General features: G+C 43.6%; 1 protein-coding gene and 2 long non-coding RNA genes across 7 annotated transcripts; 1 reads left to right on the top strand and 2 right to left on the bottom strand.

The window, feature by feature from the left end:
* On the top strand, nucleotides 1-4,353 carry LOC127005407 (uncharacterized). Its single transcript, XR_007758497.1, has 2 exons — nucleotides 1-946; nucleotides 1,084-4,353. It is a non-coding gene; the product is annotated as an uncharacterized LOC127005407 (long non-coding RNA).
* On the bottom strand, nucleotides 4,006-24,908 carry LOC127005405 (insulin-degrading enzyme-like). 4 transcript variants are annotated; one of them, XM_050874219.1, is made up of 20 exons: nucleotides 24,634-24,908; nucleotides 19,533-19,711; nucleotides 19,061-19,268; nucleotides 18,420-18,589; nucleotides 16,621-16,743; nucleotides 15,651-15,853; nucleotides 14,646-14,846; nucleotides 13,974-14,111; nucleotides 12,884-12,987; nucleotides 11,972-12,167; nucleotides 11,120-11,232; nucleotides 10,109-10,253; nucleotides 9,764-9,874; nucleotides 9,409-9,529; nucleotides 8,885-9,088; nucleotides 7,850-8,007; nucleotides 6,922-7,056; nucleotides 6,044-6,253; nucleotides 5,145-5,294; nucleotides 4,006-4,770 (listed from the first exon to the last, which is right to left on the bottom strand). In XM_050874219.1, exons 1-20 carry the CDS (start codon nucleotides 24,810-24,812, stop codon nucleotides 4,657-4,659), a joined length of 3,162 nt encoding a protein of 1,053 aa, XP_050730176.1. In that variant the 5' UTR covers nucleotides 24,813-24,908; the 3' UTR covers nucleotides 4,006-4,656. The 4 variants fall into 4 exon arrangements, with proteins under 4 accessions (XP_050730176.1, XP_050730177.1, XP_050730179.1 ...); XM_050874220.1 differs by lacking the exon at nucleotides 24,634-24,908 and adding an exon at nucleotides 21,605-21,705; XM_050874222.1 differs by lacking the exon at nucleotides 24,634-24,908 and adding an exon at nucleotides 20,905-20,927.
* LOC127005406 (uncharacterized) lies at nucleotides 12,995-13,964 on the bottom strand. Of its 2 annotated transcripts, none has more exons than XR_007758496.1 (3): nucleotides 13,589-13,964; nucleotides 13,315-13,451; nucleotides 12,995-13,177 (listed from the first exon to the last, which is right to left on the bottom strand). It is a non-coding gene; the product is annotated as an uncharacterized LOC127005406 (long non-coding RNA). The 2 variants fall into 2 exon arrangements; XR_007758495.1 differs by having other exon boundaries at nucleotides 12,997-13,177; nucleotides 13,726-13,964.
* Nucleotides 24,909-26,392: the final 1,484 nt, after the last annotated feature.

The following is a 26,392-nucleotide window of genomic DNA, read 5'->3' as shown; positions in this document are numbered from 1 at the left end:
CACAGGTTGTCGTACTTAGCCTCATGTTTTCCGATTTCCGACCCACAAACTGTCTCCTCCACTCCAATAACTACATTTATTTATAGTTACCGGTGAAAGGTTTAATTATGAGTGTCTTTTTGCTGTAGATAAGTGTCTGAAAGCAGTAAATACAATGGTGGATACGATAATCTGGGAATGCTGGGTCATTTAACAAGTAAGAATATTAGAAAATTAAAGAAAGAAAAAGGAAGAAAGAGAATGATAGGAAGTTAAAGAGAAGAAGAAAGAAGAAAAAAAATAATGTAACGCCGCTTTGCCTCGCCTCAGGGAAAACAAAGGCGCCTCACGATCCGCAACGTTCGCCATGAAAAAGAGGGGAAAAAAAAGTGAATTTCCCGGATTTTGGAGATTTGTGAGCATGATACGCGTGCTTGATGAAAATAAAAATACAAAAAACGAATAAAAGTCCTCCACGTAATTTCTTTCTTCAGGGATATTGCGCCCTAAGTACGAGTTTTTTTTTTTTATATATTTAATTAATTCCCTACTTTTGTTTCCTTTATTCAGTTTCTTGGTTACATATAAAGTCAAATTACCTTGTCAGTTTTTTTTCTTTTTATTTCCCTTATATTAACTATCAATCAATCAATCCTTTTTTTTTTAAGTTCATTTTAGTATTTAGTTTTAGATTTGTAAATAAGTTAAGAAGAAATAAATATATATAACATTATACATACAATTTCTCTTCCCAAGGACCGTGACAAGAGTAACCTTTCCTATAAACGTATGAGAGATGAAGGTCTGTGGAGTACTACCATTGCATCGATCATGTATAAGCAAATGGCTCTCTATATTGCAAGGAGTTATTGCATTATGAAGAGCGCCTGAGTGAGTTACCTGGTAGTGCGTGTATACCTGAGTGACTGATGACGTAGCTTTTACCTGTAGTGATGCATTATTTCAGGTAAAGGAGGGAAGAGTTAGGGATCGAGAGGAATGGAATAGGAAGAGAATATATAAATTGAGTTACCTTGCAGTGCGTGATATACCTGATTGAGTGGCTGATGGCGTAGCTATACCTGAACTGATGCATTATTTCAGGTAAAGGAGGGAAGGAAGAGTTAGGGATCGAGAGGAATGGAATAGGAAGAGAATATATAAATTGAGTTACCTTGTAGTGCGTGATATACCTGATTGAGTGGCTGATGGCGTAGCTATACCTGAACTGATGCATTATTTCAGGTAAAGGAGGGAAGGAAGAGTTAGGGATCGAGAGGAATGGAATAGGAAGAGTATATATTAATTGAGTTACCTTGTGGTGATATACCTGAGTGACTAATGATCAACGTACCTATTACCTGTACTGATGCGCATTATTTGAGGTACGGTACATCAGGTAGATATAATGATAATTCTGACTAACTAAAGATGAACTAATGCAGATATAATTCGCTTGCTATTATTATTATTATTATTATTAGTTATTATTATTATTTAGGGGGGAAGATGAGTGACTTTTATTTTATTTCCGTAGCAATTAACAAAGATTAGATGTGTCTTTTTCTATTATTTACTGTACTATAGTTAATGTTATATATATTCATGATTATTTTGATTATTATTTTATTTATTCATGGAACAATTAATTAGCAGAGTCGATGAAGCGTATTTCGTTATTTTTCTTCTTCATTTTACTGTATTTATTATTTATTTATGAAAGTTTTATGTACTTTGCTATTTGAGAACTCTCCTTCCTCATAGTCCACTTTTTTTCGCGGTCCACTTAGCTCTCTCTCTCTCTCTCTCTCTCTCTCTCTCTCTCTCTCTCTCTCTCTCTCTCTCAGATGATTCTCCATTTCCACATCGCTTTCCTCTGCGTAACTTTCCCTTTTGTGTTCACGGACAGCGAGCATCTACGTGTGTGTGTGTGTGTGTGTGTGTGTGTGTGTGTGTGTGTGTGATTTATTTTTATGTTCAGAAGAGTGCGTCAACCTAGCTCGTAATGGCTCATGTGTGTGTGTGTGTGTGTGTGTGTGTGTGTGTGTGTTCATCCTTCACCCACTTATTAAAATCAATGTGGTTAAGTAAATTGCTTTGGTATTTGAGGAATTCTAAGAAGAGGTTACTAAATATATAAGTCCCCCCCCCCTCTCTCTCTCTCTCTCTCTCTATCTCTTGTCACAAACACAATAATGGCAATCAATAATCCTGTTAATGGCTAATAATCATTGCTCTGGGTGACTCACGTGATCAGTTATAGGCAATCAGTTAGCCATAAAAGATAACCACATAATATTCTATACTTATACCTGATCCTGCTACCACCACTACTACTACTACTACTACTACTACTATTACTATTTCTTCTTCCACTTCTACTACTCTGTGTGTTTATCATTATATTTACTATCCACCTCAATTATCATATCCATCTTTTCACCATCCTCCTCCTTACCATCACCACCACCACCACTACTTCATTGTTACGGACATATTAATACCCTCCACTAATACATGAACCCCAAAATTATACACACAAGTTGAAAATATAATACGAGAGGAAAATATATACCAAGAAACATAGAACTTTGTAGACGGTGAAGGAAATTATTAATGGAAGAAAAAGAACTTTGTAGACGGTGAAGGAAATTATTAATGGAAGAAAAACTAACTTAAAAATTACCCCTTAAAAGAAAAAAAGAATCCATGTTTGTCACCCCAATAAGATGGAGTTCCAAAAATTGATATTGTTCCACATTGAATAAAAGTTAAAAATACAAGAAAGAATACTAGCAAAAAATAACACACACTTTAAAATATAATACAAGAGGAAAATATATACCAAGAAACACCTTTTTCAACCTTACACTCATACCAGAACTCCTAAAAATAGTTAATATGAGAAAGGTATCCCAATAACCCCACATAGTACCCACCCCACAACCCCACAAAATACCACACACTTGAAAATACCATACGAGAGGAAGGTATGTACTAGGACACACCTTTTTCACCCTTCCAATAATACCAGAACCCCCAAAAAGTTAAAAATACAAGAAAGAATACTAACTAAAATAACACACACACTTGAAAATACCATACGAGAGGAAGGTATGTACTAGGACACACCTTTTTCAACCTTCCTCTAATACCAGAACCCCCAAAATACTTAATATGAGAAAGGTATCCCAATAACCCACTACCAACACCACAACCCCACAAAATACCACACACTTAAAAATACCATACGAGAGGAAGGTATGTACTAGGACACACCTTTTTCAACCTTCCTCTAATACCAGAACCCCCAAAATACTTAATATGAGAAAGGTATCCCAATAACCCACTACCAACACCACAACCCCACAAAATACCACACACTTGAAAATACCATACGAGAGGAAGGTATGTAATAGGACACACCTTTTTCACCCTTCCTCTAATACCAGAACCCCCAAAATACTTAATATGAGAAAGGTATCCCAATAACCCACTACCAACACCACAACCCCACAAAATACCACACACTTGAAAATATAATACGAGGAAAATATATACCAAGAAACACCTTTAGAAACATTCCTCTTATACCAGAACCCCCCCAAAATACTTAATATGAGAAGTGTACCAATAATCCCACTACCAACACCACAACCCCACAAAATACCACACACTTGAAAATATAATACGAGGAAAATATATACCAAGAAACACCTTTAGAAACATTCCTCTTATACCAGAACCTCCTCAAAATACTTAATATGAGAAGTGTACCAATAATCCCACTACCAACACCACAACCCCACAAAATACCACACACTTGAAAATATAATACGAGGAAAATATATACCAAGAAACACCTTTAGAAACATTCCTCTTATACCAGAACCCCCCCCAAAATACTTAATATGAGAAGTGTACCAATAACCCCACTACCAACACCACAACTCCACAAAATACCACACACTTGGACATACAGTACAGGAGGAAGGTGCATACTAACAAGAGGCACAGAAACGAACCTTCTTCACTGTGTAGTAGTAATATATTTCTCTCCGAGGTTCAGACTCGATACAAAGGTCCTGATAGTAGGGAATAGCTAGTCTTGCAAACTTAACAGAGTAGTATGAAAAGATCTGTTCTGGGCTGTTCGTGCTGTCCGTTGTCTGTCTGTCTATTCACAAACATAATAAAAGAGGTTGCAGAAGAAATAGTAACAGTAGTAATAGTAGTAGTAGTATCAAATTGTCATAGTATTAAGGGGAAGGGAATGAAGAACGGATACTCAGGAGGAAGAGAAAAGAAGGACGGAAGAAATGATAAAATGAGTGAAAGGAGGAGGAAGGAGACCAGGGAGGAGAAAAATAAAAACTAGGAGGAAGGGAAAACAAGCTACGTACACTAATTTCAAAACACCGCCAATGCTGCCTCGAGACTTACTTAAAAGGAGCTAATATAAAAGGCCAACTTTGACTTAGAGGAAGAGGAGGAGAAAGAGATGAAGAGTGGAGGAGGAGGACAAGGGGGAAGAAGAGAAGGAGGAGGAGGAGGAGGAGAAAAGAGTGCAGGATTATTTACAGCTTGAAGTGTGAAGGAGGAGGAGGGAGAGGAAGGTAAGGGGAGGAAGGGTCAGAGGAGGGTAAAAAGAGGAGGAGGAGAGAGTAGAGGAACATATTACAGCTTGGACTTGGAGGGTGTGGTGGTGGTGGAGACCGGGATGAGTGGCCGCATCAGAGGGTACAAGGCCAGGCCCTGCTTGAACTCAGGAATGTCTGTGATTACTTCAGGCTGTGGAGGGAGAGAGAGAGAGAGGTGAGTTACGGCTGTTATTCCAAGAAGTTTAGATTAAGAGCGGAATGTACAAAAGGATCACAATTTAAGTAGATATAATTGTGCAAAAGTATTAAGGATGTCTACCAAGAATTATCACATATTACAAATTACTTCAGGTTACAGAGGGAGAGAGAGAGAGAGAGAGAGAGAGAGGTGAGTTATTGGTGTTATTCCAAGCTCTGTGTGTGTGTGTGTGTGTGTGTGTGTTTGTGAATGGATAGGAATAAGAGTGTGTATGTTAGGATTTGAAGGTGGACTCATGTATGTATGTATGTATGTATGTATGTATGTATAGGTAAGAAGGGTTGTGTGTGTGTGTGTGTGTTTACCTCCTGCAGCGGTGGAGGGAGTGCCAGGCCATCATCAGGCTCGGTGCGGCCCTGGTTGGGTGTGTCTGGGTGGCCAGCACCTCCCGGGGCCATGGACGTCACCTGCACACACAGCTTCTTCCGCTGCGATGCCACGCTGCTCACAAATTGCTGCGGGTGGACAATGGAGGTGGTCATGAGGGGACAAGGAAGTGTTTGAGTATTTGTTTTATCATTAATGGTATAAAAATGGCAAACAAATAAATGTGAACAAAATTCGTATGTTTTATCATCCTCCAATCTCCTAATACATCAGAAAATTAGTCATTCAGCCATTTGTTTTTTCAGGCTGCCAGCTAGTTAGATATTCAGTCATCCAATCAGTCAGTCAGTTGATCGTATATAAGTCAGTTAATTAGCCAGTCAGCCCGCTAGTCAATCCAGTATTTACAACTTCAATGATCTATGGCATTCACTAACAACCACACTAACATACCTACCTTATAGACATCATTACAACACCTAACTCCTGTCACCTCCCATACTATATCCACACACACACTCACCCACACCCACACACAAACATACTCACCCACCCACCCACACTCACACACAAGTTATCCATTTTCTCTTTCACACACTCAACAAAACATTCAAGAACTGTGTAACTATAGCCAGCCAACTACTGTACTCACACACACACACACACACACACACACACACACAAGGAAAAGTTGGATAATTATAGATACAGAGACGGGACCACACGAGCGTAAGCCCAGGCCCTGTAAAACTACAACTAGGTAAATACAACTAGGTAAACACACACACACACACACACACACACACAGGCTGGCAATCACAAATCCAGCATGGCATCAGACCGTGGGTGAACGAGTACCACACAACACAACACGCACCTTATAGAAGTCAATAATATCCTGCTTGGAGAGGGTGCGGAGGTGGGCCACTTCCACGGCGTCGCGGTCGAAGTTGTACTGGTTGGACGTGATCTCGGCCCACCAGTTGGCCGTGAGGTGGGACAGCTTCTTGGGCCGCTCCAGACGCCTGCTGGCCAGAGCCTCGCGGTGACGTACGAACTCCTCCTCTGGCAGCTTCTCTAAGTTCTCCTGTGGCGGTGAAAGTGGTATGGGGTTAGAAAAAAAGTTAGAAAGTGAAGTGAGGTACGAGAGTATGGGGGTGAAGTAAGGTAAGGAGTAAGGGGGTGAAGTGAGGTAAGAGAGTAAGGGGGTGAAGTGAGGTAAGAGAGTAAGGTAAGGAGTAAGGTACCCGAAATTGACCTCTCTTTTGGCCACTCTTTACTTTTGTCTGTTGTGGGAGCGGTGAGTAGCGGGCTTTTTTTTCTACACTCTTTTTGTTTTAACAGTAGAGGAAACAGTTCAAGGGCAAAAAAAAGGAAACAATGAAAAAAAAAAGCCTGCTGTTGCCCTTGAGCCATCTCCTTTGTTGTAAAAAAAGAAAAGAAAAGGAGTAAGGTAACGACTGAGGTAAGGAAAGAGGAGAATATGTAAACACCAATGGACTGTTGTGAGCTACTGTACACTAGACACACACAGCCTTACTGCCCTCCAACCCTCCAGCCCTCCAACCTTCCAGCCCTACCACCCTCCAACCCTCCAGCCCTTCAACCTTCCAGCCCTAACGCCCTCCAACCCGCCAGCCCTCTGACCCTCCAGCCCGCCAGCCCTCCAACCCTCTAGCCCGCCAGCCCTCCAACCTTCCAGCCCGCCACCCCTACCGCCCTCCAACACTTCCAGCCCGCCAGTCCTCCACTCACCCCCATCTTGTGTAGGAACGCCTCTATCCTGGAGGTGAGGTACTCGGGGTGACGGTCGCCTTGCACAATGATCCGCAGACCCTGGGTACCATTCGCCCGACGGATGCCGCACCACACGATGTACCCAAGCTGTTCCTGTGGGGGAGAGGAGCCGAAGGGGTTAGGTGTGTGGTGAAGAGGTGGAGTGTGTGTTACGTATGGGTGTGTTTACCTACTTATAGTTTACAGGATTAACCCCTTGACTGTGGATTTCCTACAAGCAGACATCACCAAGCTACAGGAATGGAACAAAAAGTGGCTGCTACAATTCAATGAAGCAAAATGTAAAGTCCTGAAGCTTGGGACGGGATATCCAGCACACCAATACCACATGGGAAACACTCCACTATCCACCACAGAGGCAGAGAAAGATCTGGGAGTACATGTTACCAGGCTACCAGTGAAGGACAAAGCGGTGCCAATCGCAGCGGACGGGTTAAGGTACTCCGTTATTGACACAAACACACAGACATACCTACCCCCCTCCACACACACACACACAAATGAAGGAAAGGCTGGATAAATGTAGATATGGAGATGGGACTATTAGAGTTTAGCTCGGGCCCAGTAGACTACAAATAGGTTAAATACAAATAGGTAAATACACATACACAAACTATCTTCCTTTTACGGTAATGGTGCAATGCTTTTTTTTTTATCTTTTTTTGCATATCTTTCCCCATTTAGTCGCTTCCATTACCAAATAAAATACGCCCCCCCCCACCCCTCACACACACACACACACACACACACACACACACACACACACACACAAATCTTCCTTTTACAGTAATAGTGCAGTTTTTTTTTTCTTTTTTTCATTTCTTTTCCCATTAAGTTGTCTCCATTACCGAACAAAATAACCACCACGCCCCTTCCACACACACACCTTGGTCCTGAGCTCATCAAAGGCTGGCTCTGCGAAGATCTGGCACAGCAGCTCCAGCAGCATGTTGTTGTGGGTAGCCTGCATCCCACACTGGAAGTAGGTCTCCACCGCCGAGCTCTTGTGTACAGTGTTCTCAGCCTGGTACACATTGCTGGTCCCTGTGGTGGTGATGGTGGTCAAGGAGGTTAGTGGTGAAGGGGAAGGGAGGTCAGAGGTTACTGGGTGAGTGGGTAACTTAGAATTACTTAGATGGATATAGTGGGTGAGTGGGAAACTTAGATAGAAGATACTTAGTTTAGATACATAGATAGTTTATTGATAGGGAGGTCGGAGCTTAGTGAGTGAGTAACTTAGATTAGACAGATACATAGCCACTTAGATTAGACAGATACATAGCTACTTAGATTAGACAGATACATAAACTTAGATTAGATATATACATAGACAGTTTATTGATAACTGGATATATAATGCATGATATAGAAAGGTCACAGAAGATTTTAATGATCCAGCATAGTAACTCATCAATAAGTGGAAATTTGCATAATATTGGTGATGACAAAGGAAAATTAACAGGTTCACACACACACACACACACACAAACTCAATCCTTCTTACCTATGCATACATACATACATCAGTCCACCTTCAAACCCTAAAGTACACACTCTTATTCATTTCCATTCACACACACACACACACACACACACACACACACACATATACACACTTCAATCTTCCTTACACACACACACACACACACACAAACAGCAACCCACTTTGACCCTTCACATACACCCCCTTCCATACACACACAAACACACACGCGTCCCATCCACAAACACACACACTCTCCCTTCTAAACGCACACATACACACATTGACTTCCCCTTACACACACACACACACCAACACATTAGCCCCATATACTTTCAACCTTAACACAAACACACACACATACCCCAGTCTCACCCCTACACACACACACACACACACACGCACGCCCATCCCAGCCACAAACACATCCATACTTGCCATCCCTCAGCTGGTATTCTCTCTGCCGGGCCAGCTGGGAGGGCAGGAGAGGTCGTGTGTGTGCCCTTGAGGTCAGCTGCTCCTGTAGGGTGGACGCCAGGGTCACGGCACTCTCCCGCATCATGTTGCCGTGGATGAGCATCTCCACATGCAGGCCAGAGAGGAAACGCGGGATGAACGCCTCCAAGTTCTCGACCGTCATCTCTGGTGTGGGGTCGGAAGATGGGCGGTTACAGAGTGGATTTATTTATTTATGCTATCTTTTTTTTTTTTTTCCTCCCTCACCTCCTGGCCATGGAAACAATGACTCCTAATTTCCACCTCCTATCACCCTACCAAAACCTAACACCAGCCTCCCTTCACCCAACCAATCCTTATTTCAGCCTCCCTTCACACCACCAATCCCAAACTCCACCCTGCTTTCATCCCACCAATCAGCTCCCATGGCTATCAAAGAGGGGGCGGAGCTTGCGGGTCAGCCTAGCGCAATAGTTCCGAGGCCGCAAACCGACCCTCTCCCTCACCGTTCGTGGCCTCCAGCAGCTCCTCCTTGGTCCAGCCGTGCTCCGCCAACAGTAGCGACGTGTAGTAGACGACGTGCTGGTGGGGCTGGTCGGCGCTGAAGTTACGCAGCGCTCGCACGTACTGGGGGGAGGAAGGGACGCTGAAGATGATGGCAAAAAAAATATTTGGCCTGTCACTGCTACCGGGTTTTTGTAGGAGCGGCGAGTGGCGGGCTTTTTTTTTTATTATTGTTTCCTTTTTTTGTGCCCTTGAGCTGTCCCCTTTATTGTAAAAAAAAAAAAATAAATAAATAAATAAATAAATAAAATAAAAAATGCTACTTCTACTCTTTAAAACATTATTCCAAGTACTCACAGCGTCCTTGAGGATCTCGAAGCGCTTGGGGTCCACCTGGAAGGACGTCATACGCTCCATTATCTTCTCCAGCAGGACGTGGAGCTTGTCGTTGTAGCCCTTGACCAGCAGCTGAAACAGAGGGGGGAGGGGGAGGGTGAAAGGGGGAGGGGTATGTTGTTGTTATGTCTTATTCCTCTCTCTCTCTCTCTCTCTCTCTCTCTCTCTCTCTGATTCCCTACTTCTTTTTCTCTTTTGTTCTTGTTTTTCTAATTCATCTTTTCCCCCATTCCTTTTCTTTCCATTTTTCTCTTACTCCTTTTCCTTTGCTTCTGTTCCCACCCAAAGGGCCGTCCATGAACTCACCGTCAGCCCATACTTGCTGTTGGAGAGGGAGTAGGTGAGCCCGGCCAGGTCTGCGGCATAGGTGTACTCCGTGAGGGCGTCGCGGAACAGCTGGGCAAAGATGTGCAGCTGGTTGGTGTGGTGGGGGTCCAGGTATGCCACGGGACTGAGGAGGGAGAAGGGAGGACATGAAAAAAAGAGTTATATGATAGTTCCAAGGAGAAGAAAAAGAGGTGTTATACGTTAGTTCCCAGGACAAGAAAAAGTTATATGATACTTCCCAGGACAAGAAAAAGAGTTATATGATACTTCCCACAACAAGAAAAAGAGTTATGTTAGTTCCCAGGTGTAAGATGTGTCCTATAATCCTATACCAATTTTTTCCCCTCTACATTTTCCTGCAAGACTAAGGGAGAGATGTACATACTTCTTTTTTTTTTAGATATGCCACCGGACTGAGGAGGGGAAGGGAGGACATGAGAGAGAGGGAAAGAGAGAGAGGAGAGTCAACTTGTGCTAAACTGACATTCTACTGTACTCTTACTATAAAAACTTGTGCTAAATTTACTATCTGTATTCCTCCTATATATACATCTTAACCCCTAGACAGCGGATTTCCTACCAGAAGACCTCACCAAGCTACAGGAATGGAACAAAAGTGGCTGCTACAATTCAATGAAGAAAAATGTAAAGTCCTGCACCTTCAGAGGGAATATCCAGCACACCAATACCACATGGGAAACACTCCACTATGCACCACAGAGGCAGAGAAAGGTGTAATGTACTGGCGTATGTGTGGCTATGTGAGCATATGTGTGCGTGAATGAGTAATTATGTGTAAACTATCTAAAAGGCGTCCAGTGTGTTTGGAAAGAATAAAGGCCAACAGCATGAGAAGCCTTCACTGACAACCACAAAAGACCTGGGAGTGTATGTTGCCAGGCTACCAGTGAAGGACAAATCCGTGCCAATCGCAGCGGACGGGTTAAAAGCTGCACCTCACCAGGACGTGTACACACCAGCGGCACTCACCTGAACAGCTCGGTGTACACCACGGCCTTGGGCAACTTGTACTCGTCATCTTGCTTGAACCACACGCGGGCAAGAGGCGTCTGGCTGATCATCTCCGGCAGCCGCGAGATCTCCTGGCGAGGGGAAGAATAAAACAGATAAATAAATACATCAACAAAAGAACAAACAAATAAATAAATACATAGACAAGAGAATAAACAAATAAATACATAGACAAGAGAATAAACAAATAAATACATAGACAGAAGGATAAACAGATAAATAAACACATAAACAGAGTCATAATAATAAGAATGAAGAATGTCAATCAAGAATATATAAAAATAATCCTAATCACACACATAAAAACATCAATTAAGACACAAATTAAACACATATAAATAAAGGTTGAATTCAGGACCACGGATGTAACCAACAACATTAAAAAACTTCCCCTTCTTTTTCCTCTTTTCCTTTCCCTTCCCCCTTTTTTTCCCCATCTTCCTTCCCCTTTTTTTCCCTTTCCCCCTTTCTTTCCCTTCTTTTCCCCCTCATCCTTCTCTCTGCCCCTTCCTTCCCCTTCTTCCTTCCCTCTGCCCTTTCTTTTTCCCCTCTTCCTTCCCTCTATCCCTCCTTTTCCCTCCCTTCCTTCCCTTTCTTTTCCCTTCTTCTCCCCTCTTCCTTTCCCTCTGCCCCTTCCTTCCCCTTCTTTTCCCCCTCTGCCCCTTCCTTCCCCTTCTCTTCCCTCCCTCTCCTTCTTCCTTCCCCTTCTTTTCCTTCCCCTTCTTTCTTCCCTCCCTCTTCCCCTTCTTTTCCTTCCCCTCCTCCCATTCCTTCCCTTCCCTTTCTTTACCCCCTCTTCCTTCCCCTTACCTGAGTGTCCTTATAGAGGTCAAAGGTGGTGGGCACAAACTCGTTCCGTGAGGGGAGGCGCAGCAGCTGGTTGGACCCAGCATCCCTCCAGCGCCCCAGCAGCTCCTCCTCCACGCACTCCATCTTGTAGCAGGTCCCGTACCACTTCTCCGTGCAGGTCACCTTGTCCGACAGCGCTTTCCCCACCACGGCGATCCTGGGGGGAGGGAGGGAGGGAGTGGATGAGAGTAGAGCGAGGGAGGAGTCAGTAGAAGGGAGAGGATTGAGCGAGGGAGGTAGGGAGGGAAGGAGGGTGAGGAATGAGTGAGAGAAAGGATTGGGTGAGGGAGGTAGGGAGGGAGAGGAATGGATGAGGGAGGGAAGGAGGGAGTGGATGAGAGTAGAGGGAGGGATGAGTCAGTAGAAGGGAGAGGATTGAGTGAGGGAGGTAGGGAGGAGAGGAATGGATGAGGGAAGGAAGGAGGGTGAGGAATGAGTGAGAGAAAGGATTGGGTGAGGGAGGTAGGGAGGGAGGAATGGGTGAGGAAGGTAGGAAGGGAGGGAGAGGAATAGGTGAGGGAAAGGATTGGTTAAGGGAGGGAGGAAGGGAGAAGAATGGACGAGGGAAAAGATTGGTTAAGGGAGGGAAGGAGGGAAAGGACTGGGTGAGGGAGGAAGGGAGTGAGAGTTGAGGGACAGGATCAACTCAAGGAGGGAGGGAGGAGGGAGGAATGAAGACCCATATCCTCATACATTTACAAACTCACACACACACACACACAATATACAAGACTTTCATTGACGTTGTGAGTATTACCATGCATAGTTACATGAGCCTAGTGATAGTCTGACAAGGCCTCTGCACTGTGAACAAGAACAACACCCCCAAGAGTAAAGGCATGAAAGGTAATGCATGATACCCTTGATGCTCACCTGATGTTCTCTGGCGTGAGGTGTTCCAAGACCATGTTGATGAGCTCTGGTTTGTATTCGCTGAGCAGGTAACCCCCGCACAGCACCTCCTCCAATGGGTAGTACTGAGGAGCCAACACAGTGAGCAAATAAATAAACATGTAACTCAAATATTAAGCTAACCCTTCTGAGTACCAAAATTGTTAGAGTGTTCTATTCCTGAGATTGAAGACTGACCTAAATGCAATGATACCCACTTTAAAAACAGAGGCAACACAGGGTACAAATAAATAAATATGTAACCCTAATTATAACCTAACCCCTCTGAGTCCCTGAATAATTAGTACGTTCTATTTCTGAGATTCAAGACTGACCTAAATGCAATGATACCCACTTTAAAAACAGGGGCAACACAGGGTACAAATAAATAAATATGTAACCCTAATTATAACCTAACCCCTCTGAGTCCCTGAATAATTAGTACGTTCTATTCCTGAGATTGAAGACTGACCTAAATGCAATGATACCCACTTTAAAAACAGGGGCAACACAGGGTACAAATAAATAAATATGTAACCCTAATTATAACCTGACCCCTCTGAGTCCCTGAATAATTAGTACATTCTATTCCTGAGATTAAAGATTGACCTAAATGCAATGATACCCACTATAAAAACAGGGGCAACACAGGGTACAAATAAATAAATATGTAACCCTAATTATAACCTGACCCCTCTGAGTCCCTGAATAATTAGTACGTTCTATTCCTGAGATTGAAGACTGACCTAAATGCAATGATACCCACTATAAAAACAGAGGCAACACAGGGTACAAATAAATAAATATGTAACCCTAATTATAACCTAACCCCTCTGAGTCCCTGAATAATTAGTACGTTCTATTCCTGAGATTGAAGATTGACCTAAATGCAATATTACCCACTTAAAATACAAATTAATTACACCCAGAAATACCCTGAGACACTAAAACTATCCTAACTGAAATAATAATCAACACCTAAAAGATCCTCAACACACACACCAACTCCCTGAACACCATCAACATCATCACTACCGCCACCACCATCACCACCGACAACAACAACACCCACATGCAGCTGCTCGGACAGGCCGCACGTGTAGGACTGTGGCTGCTCCTTGTCCTTGAAGCGGAAGGTCATGGCGCTGAGGTCACGGCACTCGTCAAACACCCACTGCTGCGGCCCTTCCTCCTTCAGCAAGTTGAGGTACTGCAGGGAGAGAGAGAAAGAGGAACGGAGAGTGAGTGAGTGTTTGAAGATTGCTGGGAGGGAGAAGGGAGAGAGGGAGAGAGAATGGTAGGGAGATTGAGGTACTGTACGGAAAGGGAGGATAAGGGAGAGTGTGAGTGAGTGTGTTTGAAGATTACCGAGAGGGAGAAGTTGAATCAGAAAGGAAATTGGAAAAAAAGAGGGAGAAAGGAGGAGAAAGGGAGTCAGGGAGAGTGGTAGAAAGGGTGATAGAAAAGGGAGAGGGAGAAAGAGAGGGAGAAAGGGAGACATGGGAAATGGCAGGATCATATATACAAACAGGGAGAGGTTTGGGCAATTAAGGGAGAGGGTGGGAAGGGAGAGGATGTGAGTGAGTGTGTTTAAGTGTCTGATAATTACTAGAAAGGGAGAAAGGGAGAGAGAGAGACATGGAGAGGTAAGGAAATCAATACAAAATAAGAGAGAAAGAAAAACATCAAAACATAAGAGTCTGTAAGAGAACACCAATCACCACCACCATCACCACCACCTCACCTGAAACACCGCGGTAACAATATCCTCTACGTGCTCGATCCCTTCCTCCGTCAGATCCACGTTAACCACAAAGAACGCAAATCCCTTCGCCCCCGACTTTTGGCCACCAACGAGGGAGTTGACCCAGCCGCGCCCCTTGAGGTAGGACAGCAGTGACCCCGGGCCTTCATGTCCTATCAGGTGACCCAAGTAATGCCCGGGCTGTGAAGGAAGGGAGGGAAGGATAAGTTAAGTGTGTATAGCGTCCGTCAGTGAGGATAAAAACAGGTAGACTATCTCCACCCACACTCATCCACGTCTCTTATCCACACCCACACAAAGCCTGACATCTCTTCCACATCCTTATTCACACTCATCTACACTCCTAACATTTCCACATCTATGTTTATACCTATCCACATGTCTTCAAACTCTAAACCACTTCTCCACACTCACAGAAAGCCTGATAACTCTTCCACATCCTTATCCGCACTCATCCACACTCCTAACATTTCCACATTTCTATCTATACATATCCACATGTCTTCAAACTCTTGGCCACTTCTCCACATCTTCACATACACATATCCACACTCACAGAAAGCCTGACAACTCTTCCACATCCTTATCCACACTCTTAATATTTCCACATCTCCACTTATACCAATCCACATCTCTTGAAACTCACACTTCCACCTCCATATCCCTATTAATCCGCTCTCACACACTCACCCTCCACTTACAGCAAGCTCCACTTCACATCTTTACCCACACTCATCCACACTCCTAACATTTCCACATTTCCACTCATACCAATCCACACCTCTTCAAACTCACTCTTCCACCTCCACATTCCTATCCACTCTCCCACCCACTTACAGCAAGCCTGACCACACTCCACATCCTTACCCACACTCATCCACATTACTAACATTTCCATATCACTTATACCAATCCACACCTCTTGAAACCCACACTTCCACCTCCACATCCCTATCCACTTTCCCACCCTCCCCCTCCACTTACAGCAGTCTTGTAGTAGGGGTGCAGGTCAGGGATGGGGAAGGTGACGTAGAGGTTGCGGATGTCCTTCACCGGCACGACATAACCCACTTTCCGGCACTGCTTGGGGCCAAAGGGGTGCGTGATCCACTCCGGCACTGTGACGCTCTTGTTCTCCACCTCACTGAAGAGACCCAACACCATCTCCTCCAGTTCGTCAAGGCTCTCTGTGGGGGGGAAGAGTTGAAGGTGAGTCTTTGTGTGACAAGAGAAGATGGACCAATGGATGATAATAAATAAATATGCAAATGTAGAAAAGATTATAATAAAGAAATCCAATACAGAAAATGCCTGCAATACCCTAACAACTTCTGCCATGAAATTGGATGTCCCCCCCAAAATATATTACATGAAGTTCAAGATGTGTTCCGATACCCTGTTTCTTCTCTCCTACGTGTAGATAGATATTTACTGACTGGAAGTAAACAATGAAATCACAAAACAGTGAAACAAAACGGTCCAAAAAATAGAGAAACGTTAAGATGAGAAAATAAATATCGATAAAAATTACGTTACTATCAATTACACACACACACACACACACACATGGACGTAACTAGCAATATAAAAACCTTCCCCTTCTTACTCATCTTTTCCTTCTTCTTTCCCTTCCTTCCTTTTCTTTTTCCCCTCTAACCCCTTTCTTCCTTCCCTCCCCTCCTTCTTTCCCTCTCCCCCTTCTTTTCCTTCCCCTCTTACAAATCCTTCCCCTTTTTTTCCCCTCTTCCTTTCCCTCTGCCCCTTCCTTCCCTCCCCTCCTCCCTTCCTTCCCCTTTTTGTCCCTCTCCCCTTCTTTTCACTCTCTTCCTTCCCCTTCTTTTCCCCCTCTTCCATCCATCTCCCCCTTCCTTCCCCACACACCCACCCACCCACACATACACCACCCCCCCCCCCCTCTCACCCCTGCATGCTCCCCCTCCCGCAGCACACTCACCCTTGCCCAGCACCGCCAGGGCCATGATGTTTGAGGAGTACCACTTGGCGTGAAACTGCAGCAGGGAGTCGCGCACATTGATCCCCTGCTCCTTGGGTAGGGTGTCCAGCGTCTCCTTGTTGCCTGGGGGTGAGAGGAGGGAAGGTGAGCACAGGTGAGATGAGGAGGATGTTTTCTTACTTCGCTTACTTAGGCTACTTACTTTTTCTTACTTTTATATATTATTTTCACATTTTTCCTCCTTTGGGTTATTATGTTTGTGAGGTGAGAAGACAGTTAAGGTGAGGCTGCTTTCTTTCTTTCTTTTCTTTCTTATTTACTCTCTTACTTTTTATATATTGTTTTCATATTTTTCCTTCTTTTTTTTCTTTTTTTGTAGTATATTTGTGAGGTGAGAAGACAGTTGAGGTGAGGATGCTTGCTTGCTTTCTTTTCTTTCTTATTTACTCTTTTACTTTTTATATATTGTTTTCATATTTTTCCTTCTTTTTTTCTTTTTTTTTGTAGTATATTTGTGAGGTGAGAAGACAGGTAAGGTGAGGCTGCTTTCTTTCTTTCTTTTCTTTCTTATTTACTCTTTTACTTTTTATATATTGTTTTCATATTTTTCCTTCTTTTTTTTTTCTTTTTTTTGTAGTATATTTGTGAGGTGAGAAGACAGGTAAGGTGAGGATGCTTTCTTTCTTTCTTTTCTTTCTTTTCTTACTTTTATATTATTTTTGTATTTTTCCTTCTTTTTTTTGGGGGGGGGGAGGTATTATTATTTATTTATTTATTTATTTTTTTTTTGGTATTTCGTTGGGGATCTCTCTCTCTCTCTCTCTGGTGAGGATGCTTTCTTTCTTTCTTTCTTTTCTTACTTAATCTTTCTTACTTTTATAATCATTTTTGTATTTTTCCTTCTACGATTTTTAATTTTTTTTAAGCTATTATTTTTTTCTGATTTGTTGTGTTTTACTTCATCTTTCTTTGTTTCTTCTTTTTCACTTATTTTGTTAACAGTGAAGGCGGCAAAGCTTAAAGGGAAAATAAATAATATAAATAATACAACACTTGAAAACGAGTCTGCCATGTCGCCGTGAACAGCAAAAGGTTGGTATCATTACGCTTCACCCTCCCTTCTACCCACCTACCTTCCCTTCCTCACTATTCACCAATCCATTAATTCAACCCTATCTACCACTAATACAACACTGAAAAGAGAGTCTACCATGTCGCCGTGAAAAGCAGAAGTTGTTATCATTCCGCTTTACCTTCCCTTCTACCCACCTACCTTCCCTTCGTCACTATTCACCAATCAATTAATTCAACCCTATCTACCACTAATACGACACTGAAAAAAGAGTCTACCATGTCACCGAGAAAAGCAGAAGTTGTTATCATTCCGCTTCACCATCCCTTCTACCCACCTACCTTCTCTTCGTCACTATTCACTGATCCACTAATTCAACCCTATCTACCACTAATACAACACTGAAAAGAGAGTCTACCATGTTGCCGAGAGAAGCAAAAGGTTGTTATCATTACGCTTCATCTTCCCTTCTACCCACCTACCTTCCCTTCGTCACTATTCACCAATCAACTAATTCAACCTCATCTACCACTAATTCAACCTCACCTACCACTAATACCACCACCACCACATCTTTACTCTCCTTCTACCACCATTCCCCTTCGTCACTATTCACCAGTCCACCAAATCAACCCTGCCTACCACTAATACCACCACCACCACCACATCTGTACTCTCCTTCTACCACCACTACATCACCACAATAACCATCGCCACCTCCACCTACCTGTGCCAAATTTGCTGAAGTCATGCGTCGGGTCCGCTGTTGACTTCTCCAGCTGCGCCAACCTCCAGTAGTCGTTCTGGATGTTCTTCTCGTGCTCTGAGTTGACGGCGTTCACCTCACGGTCCACGCCGCTCTCGGTGAAGAGTGGCGTCACGAAGAACTGGGCGAACCTGATGGGGGAAGGCAACGTTGAACTCTGACTTATAGGTTCCAAGTTACTTATAGCATTTTTCTGCTTGCTGTGTTGGTTATGAATGGTGCGGTGTTAGTGAAGGTGGTGAGGTGAGATGATGATTCAATTCTGTGAAAATATAAGAGAGGTATGAGAGAGGTGTGAAAGATTTGATAAGATATATGAGAGGTAAGGGATGTAAGCAAAAAAGACGAAAATGAAAGAAAGGAAAAAAAGCAGAAGAAAATTACGTGCTTGACTCAGTTACGAGAAAATATAAATAGAGGTAAGAGAAGAAAACAAAGAAGATAAAACAAAAAAGAAGAAGAATGAGAACACACACACACACACACACACACACACACACAGAAGAATGAGAGAATGAGAATGCACACAAACAAAGAAGTAGAAGTAGAAGAAAAGAAGAATAGAACAAACCCCCCCCCACACCACACCCCCACCCGCCCACCTGTCCAGGGCCCCAGCGAAGGCATCGGGCGCCACGTCAAAGTAGTAATTGGTGTGGTCGGCGGCCGTGTAGGCGTTGCTGCAGCCGCCGTGCTCCGAGAGGTACTTGTTGTACTCGTTCTCACACGGGTACTTCTCCGTGCCCATGAACAGCATGTGCTCGCAGAAGTGGGCCAGACCGGGCAGCTCCGCCGGGTCTGACATGCTGCCTGGGGGGGGAGGAGAAATCATCCCTATTAGTTCTTATCCACTCAGATGATTAACCCTAAGACAGCAGCAATATCAACCCAGCGAAACTTTCTGAAGAGGGGGGACAGATTGAGCCAAGTAAGAATGGCACCACTATAAAACACTCGCCTGTGCCACTACTGGAAGAGGCTGACCAACAAGCTCCGTCAAGAAAGCCTTACTAAGCTATAGGTTGAATGTGAAGTAATAATTAAAAAGGTCAGAGGGAATAGCCATGCACTCACCCACATGGACATCGAGCGCCGCTGCGGACTTATCCGTGGCGGGGTCCGAGATGAGCAGCACTTTGAGGTCATTGTTGAGGACGAGCGCTCGGTACAGCCGCTGGTCCTCCTCAGACTTGACGATGCCGTCCACCTGCACCTTAACACCCATGCTGGCCGCACACGCAGCCTGGTGGATCCTGAAGACGAAGATTCACGCTTTAGTATCAAGAATCATGTCACCACCTTTTTTTTTTTTACAGTAAACAGCTCGAAAGGAAAAAATAAATAAATAAATAACTTAATGAAATAATGAAAAAAAGTCTACAAATCACCGCTCCTATGAAAAAGAGTTAAGAGGAGTGGGCAAAAGAGAGGTCAATTTCGGGATCTCTCTCTCTCTCTCTCTCTCTCTCTCTCTCTCTCTCTCTCTCTCTCTCTCTCTCTCTCTCTCTCTCTCTCTCTCTCTCTCTCTCTCTCTCTCTCTCTCTCTCTCTCTCTCTCTCCTGATACACATTATTACAAACATCCAACTCTATGTTACCTGTACAATCCATCAAACACAATCTACACATTATGACCATTCACCTATACACTCCATACACACCTTCAGATATAATTTACATATTATTTTAAACCAGCATTTAAATATTTCTTATAAATGGTAGTCTATGCAGTTTATTATTTTAAACCAGCATTTAAATATTTCTTATAAATGGTAGTCTATGCAGTTTATCTAAGGGTCATTTGTACATTAATTTCACAAGTTCACACAGTCATACACACACTTAACTTCACAAAGCCTATTATTCTAGATTATCCAGTTTATCTAAGGAGGGTCATTGATACATTTAGCTCACAAATTCACACAATCACACACACACACACATACTTAACTTTACCAAGGCTATTATGCTACTCTATACAGCTAATCTAAGAAGGAACATTTGTACATTCACTTCACAAGTTCACAGTCACACACACACACACACACACACACACACGTCTCCCCATAAGAAGAAACACATAAAAAACTAGAAAGACTACAAAGGATGGCAACAAAAATGGTTCCAGAGCTGGGTAAATACACGCTCTTTACTTCACCAGTCCTTCTATTCTCTAATCTAAGAAGGGTCATTTAAACATTTACCTTCCCAGTTCACATAGTCACACACACACACACTCCACCAATCATTCTATCCTCCAATCTAAGAAGGGTCCAAACATTTACCTTTCCAGTTCACAGACTCACACACACACACACACTTCATCACTCTTATCCTCTAATCTAAGAAAGGTCATTTAAACATTTACCTTCCCAGTTCACATAGTCACACACACACACTCCACCAATCATTCTATCCTCCAATCTAAGAAGGGTCCAAACATTTACCTTTCCAGTTCACAGACTCACACACACACACACACACACACACCTGCCTACCCTCACCAAGCCTTAACACACACACAGGAACCTCAGTAGCCAGCACCAACACTCAGGCAATCAACCAAACTCATATGAAGCAATACCAAGAGAGGGATTTCCAGCTCTTACTTTTTACCTGTTTATCACGTTATTTCTGGTTATTTCTCCTTCATGTTTCTCAACCTTGAACGAATTTGAGCATCTTAAGAAAATTTTAGTAACATGAATTTCAGAACCAAAGAACACAATATCATTTAGCAGGTATCCATTATCTCTGGTTGCCTTTTACTATCATTCTACTTCATTAAATGCCCAAATAATACATGACCTTGCCTTTCAATAGCTCTGGTTGCCTTTTACAGTCATTCTACTTATTTAAATGCCCAAACATTGCCACATTGCCTCCCTGGAATGACTCAGTACCAGTATCATAGCAATTAGCATCTATATCATAATAATTACTATCAACATCACAATATTTAGCGAGTTAGAAGCATACGACCTTGCCTTTCGATAGCTGTGATTGCCTTCTACTTATTTAAATACCCAAACACTGCCGGCCTGGAATGACTAAGTAACAGCTCCCCCTGGCTACGAATCTGCCCGTCACTCCCCGCAAAGGTTACGCAAACACTCGACTTTCCGTTCCTGAGCGCCACTGTCGTACTTTCTATGATCAAGGACCGAGGTGAGTAAAGTAGTTCAATGCCAATGTCAGATGCACGGTGCTCACTCCCTCTCTCTCTCTCTCTCTCTCCCTCAGCTGGTAATGATTAGAGTTGCTATCTTGTTATCTACAAAGGGTGTAGGGGTTATGTAAGGGAGGGAGAGGGTAGAGGATGGGAGAGGGTTGATAGGAAGGGAGGGAGAGGTGGTGAGGGAGCGAGTGAGAAGGTAGGGAGAATGGGAGGGAGAGGGTAGAGAGGAAGGGAGAGAGGGTAGAGGAAGGGAGAGAGGGTTGAGAGGAAGGGAAAGGGTAGAGAAAGGGAGGGAGAGAATAGGAGGGAGAGAGTAGAAGGGAGAGAGGGTAGAGATGAAGGGAGAGAGAGGGTTGAGAGGAAGGGAGAGAGGGTAGAGAGGAGGAGATTCTCAGGCCACTCTATGCAGGGTTATGTAACAAGAAAGCTTACTCACACACATATAAAGATGAGACTAGGAGTGTTAGATATGATACAAGTATGATAGTTTCTAAGGAGTACTTCTATGCAGGGTTATGTACTGAGAAAACTAGGCTATTTACTCTATGGAGATGAGAGTAGGAATAAAAAGGAAAGGAGGAAAAGAATAGACTATAGGAAGCTAAGGTATGCAGGGAATCACATCACTGCGTATTTCCTACAAGAAGACATCACCAAGCTACAGGAATGGAACAAAAAGTGGCTGCTACAATTCAATGAAGAAAAGCGTAAAGTCCTGCACCTTGGGAGGGGATATCCAGCACACCAATACCACATGACAACTACACGATCCATTAGAGGCAGCCACAACCTTAAATACCACACTTACCAGACTAACACTAGTATATTCAAATATTCATTCTTTCCCCGCAGCATCCAAGAGTGGAATCATCTCCCATCTCATGTAGTTAATAGTCCCACTCTTGACACATTTAGGAATAGGATCATCAATCATTATCTCCCTAATCCTGGCCCTCTACCATATCCCAATACTTTCCTCATCCTAACCCTTATCTTAATCCTGTCCTGGCCCCTTGAATCCCCCGAACAACCCCTGCATATCATGCCGCCTGAGAGTAGCCCTCTGCGGGTCCCCTAAAAATTAAATGACATGGGAAACACTCCACTATCCACTACAGAGGCAGAGAAAGACCTGGGAGTGTATGTTACCAGGCTACCAGTGAAGGGATATCCAGCACACCAATACCACATGGGAAACACTCCACTATCCACCACAGAGGAAGAGAAAGACCTGGGAGTGTATGTTACCAGGCTACCAGTGAAGGGATATCCAGCACACCAATACCACATGGGAAACACTCCACTATCCACCACAGAGGAAGAGAAAGACCTGGGAGTGTATGTTACCAGGCTACCAGTGAAGGAATATCCAGCACACCAATACCACATGGGAAACACTCCACTATCCACCACAGAGGAAGAGAAAGACCTGGGAGTGTATGTTACCAGGCTACCAGTGAAGGGATATCCAGCACACCAATACCACATGGGAAACACTCCACTATCCACCACAGAGGAAGAGAAAGACCTGGGAGTGTATCTTACCAGGCTACCAGTGAAGGCCAAATCCATGCCAATCGCAGCAGATGGGTTAATTAGGGGATTACTGAAGAGAGGGTAGCCTACTAATTTCGAGACACTAACTGTTTGTTCCTGGGCAAAATATGATGCTTTTTATTAGGGAGATAGTATTATTTTCCGGGAATTATTAAATGATTGACTTTTCCAATGCCTGAGGTACACCTGCCACTGCCCCGCCCCCACCCGCTGTCACCCGCCAGCGTAGAGGACCACCCCCACCCCCACCGCACCCCCACTCATCATCACCTGACACCACAAAAGACCCATCCCCCACCCCTCTATGCCCCGTCTTGTCCTGCCCTGCATATTTCCGCCCCCCCACACCACACGCCTAAAATATTTAAACTAACCTACCCCAACCTAACCTACCGTACCTTATGGGGCCCCCTAAGTTATTTTTACATTTTACGTCATTATATCAAAACTTCTATTTTTCGGAAGTCAGGTAATATAAACACACCTGTACTTGTATATGAGACTGAGAATGGTGGAAGAGGAGGAGCAGAGGGTGAGAGAGGGAGCGAGAAGCTGCAGGAGGAGGAGGAGGAGGAAAAAGAGGAAGAAGGAAGAGGAGGAGAAGAGGGCAAGAGAAGGAGAGAAGCAGCAAGAGGAGGAGGAAGAGGAAGAGGAAGGAGGAGGAAGAGGAAGGAGGAAGAAGAAAGAGGAAGAAGAAAGAGGAAGAAGGAAGAGGAGGCAAAGAGGGCGAGAGAGGGAGAGAGAAGCAGCTGGAGGAGGAGGAAGAAGGAAGAAGGAAGAGGAAGAAGGAGGAGGAGGAGGAGAAGAGGAAGAAGAGGAAGAAGGAAGAAGAGGAAGAAGATAACTAATAACACCCTAATAACCCACTAATTACCCCTAACACACCTGTGGGCGGCCAAAAAAACACACCTGTATGACGAGGAAAAGGAAGAGGAAAAGAAGAGGAGGAAGAGGAAGAAGGAAGAAGAGGAAGACAACCTTATAACACCTTAATAACCCACTAATTACCCCTAACACACCTGTGGGCGGCCAAAAAACACACCTGTACAACGAGGAAAAGGAAGAGGAAAAGAAAAGGAGGAAGAGGAAGAAGGAAGAAGAGGAAGATGACCTTATAACACCTTAATAACCCACTAATTACCCCTAACACACCTGTGGGCGGCCAAAAAACACACCTGTACAACGAGGAAAAGGAAGAGGAAAAGAAAAGGAGGAAGAGGAAGAAGGAAGAAGAGGAAGATGACCTTATAACACCTTAATAACCCACTAATTACCCCTAACACACCTGTGGGCGGCCAAAAAACACACCTGTACGACGAGGAAAAGGAAGAGGAAAAGAAGAGGAGGAAGAGGAAGAAGGAAGAAGAGGAAGATGACCTTATAACACCCTAATAACCCACTAATTACCCCTAACACACCTGTGGGCGGCAAAAAAACACACCTGTACGATGAGATGAAACTGAGAGCGGTCGAGGCCAGGAGACCGAGAGGCCTTCTGAGGGAGGACAAAAACTTTCTTTGGAGGCCTATTTCTCCTCCTCCTCCTCCTCCTCTTGGGTCTAGTCCACTCTGGAACACTCGGCCATTACGTGCTCCTCTCACCAGTACACGGAGGAGCATTGACGAGCGTGGAGAGAGGAGAGAGATAGGTGGAAAGGGAGACTGACTTCTGTGGTGGAGGGGTGGAGCGCATGCGTGGTCTTCCTCTTCTTCTTCTTCTTCCTCCTCTTCTTCCTCCTTCTTCTTCTTCTTCTTTTTGTCTCTCCATCTCCAGTTCTCTCTCTCTCTCTTCTTTGGTTTCCTTATTTCTCTTTTTTTTTCTCTCTCTCTCCTCTTTTCTTTTTTTCCTCTAGTTTAATTAAGTCTTGTTTTTTTCCTTCTTCTCTTCCCCTTTCCTCGATCTCCAACAGCTGTTTATTCTCTCTCTCTCTCTCTCTCTCTCTCTCTCTCTCTCTCTCTCTCTCTCTCTCTCTCTCTCTCTCTCTCTCTCTCTCTCTCTCTCTCTCTCTCTCTCTCTCTCTCTCTCTCTCATCTTCCTTATTATTCTTTTTTCTTCGTTTATCTCCTTCCCTCTATCTCATTTCCCTTCCTCTATCTCCATTTCTTTCTCTCTCTCATCTTCCTTATTTTTTCCTCGTTTATCTCCTTTCCTCTCCTCTTTCTGTATATTCCTCTCTCTCTCTCTCTCTCTCTCTCTCTCTCTCTACGAATCGTACTTTTATTTCCTTCTAATATTGCGAAAACTCTCTTTCATTATCGTGTTATTTCCTCCTAATATTGCGAAAACTATCTCTCATTATCGTGTTATGTCCTTCTATTATTACGAAAACTATCTCTCATTATCGTACTTTTATTTCCTTCTAATACTGCGAAAACTATCTTCCATTATCGTGTTATTTCCTTCTAATATTGCGAAAACTATCTCTCATTATCGTACTTTTATTTCCTTCTAAAAACTATCTCTCATTATCGTGTTATTTCCTTCTAATATTGCGAAAACTATCTCTCATTATCGTACTTTTATTTCCTTCTAAAAACTATCTCTCATTATCGTGTTATTTCCTTCTATTATTACGAAAACTCTCATTATCGTGACGTCCAGCATCCCGTTAAGCAATAAGCCAGCAAGTACAGTATAGCTATTAGTAAGACGTGTTAGAACTGGGTTAGCTCACTACTAGGAACGTATACGCCTCAATCTCCGCAGCTTACCTTACTAGGATTGCACTAACTGACCACAGAAGAAGAAGAAGAAGGGGAAGGAGAAGTAGAGGAGGAGGACGAAGGAGGAAGAGGAGGAGCAACGAGAACAAGAACAGGAAGAACAAGATGAAAAACAGGAATAGAAGAAGAAGAAGAAGAAGTAGTAGAGGAGGAGGACGAATTAAGGAGGAGGAGGAAGGAGAAGAATAAGAGGAACAAGTAGAACAAGATGAAGAACAAGAATAGAAGAAGAAGAAGATGATCGGAGAAGAGGAGGAAGAAGTAGAAGAGGAAGAAGTAGAGGAGGAGGAGGACGAAGAAGGAGGAGGAGGAAGGAGAAGAATAAGACGAACAAAAAGAACAAGAACAGGAAGAACAAGATGAAGAACAAGAATAGAAGAAGAAGAAGTAGTAGTAGTAGTAGCAGTAGTAGTAGTAGTAGTAGTAGTAGAAGAAGAAGAAATCCTCCTCCTTCTCCTTAATTCTTCTCCTCCTCT

This window comes from Eriocheir sinensis, chromosome 30 (assembly GCF_024679095.1).
Source record: "Eriocheir sinensis breed Jianghai 21 chromosome 30, ASM2467909v1, whole genome shotgun sequence".
Taxonomy (NCBI): Eukaryota; Metazoa; Arthropoda; class Malacostraca; order Decapoda; family Varunidae; genus Eriocheir; species Eriocheir sinensis.
This window is presented reverse-complemented; position numbering and strand designations above follow the sequence as displayed.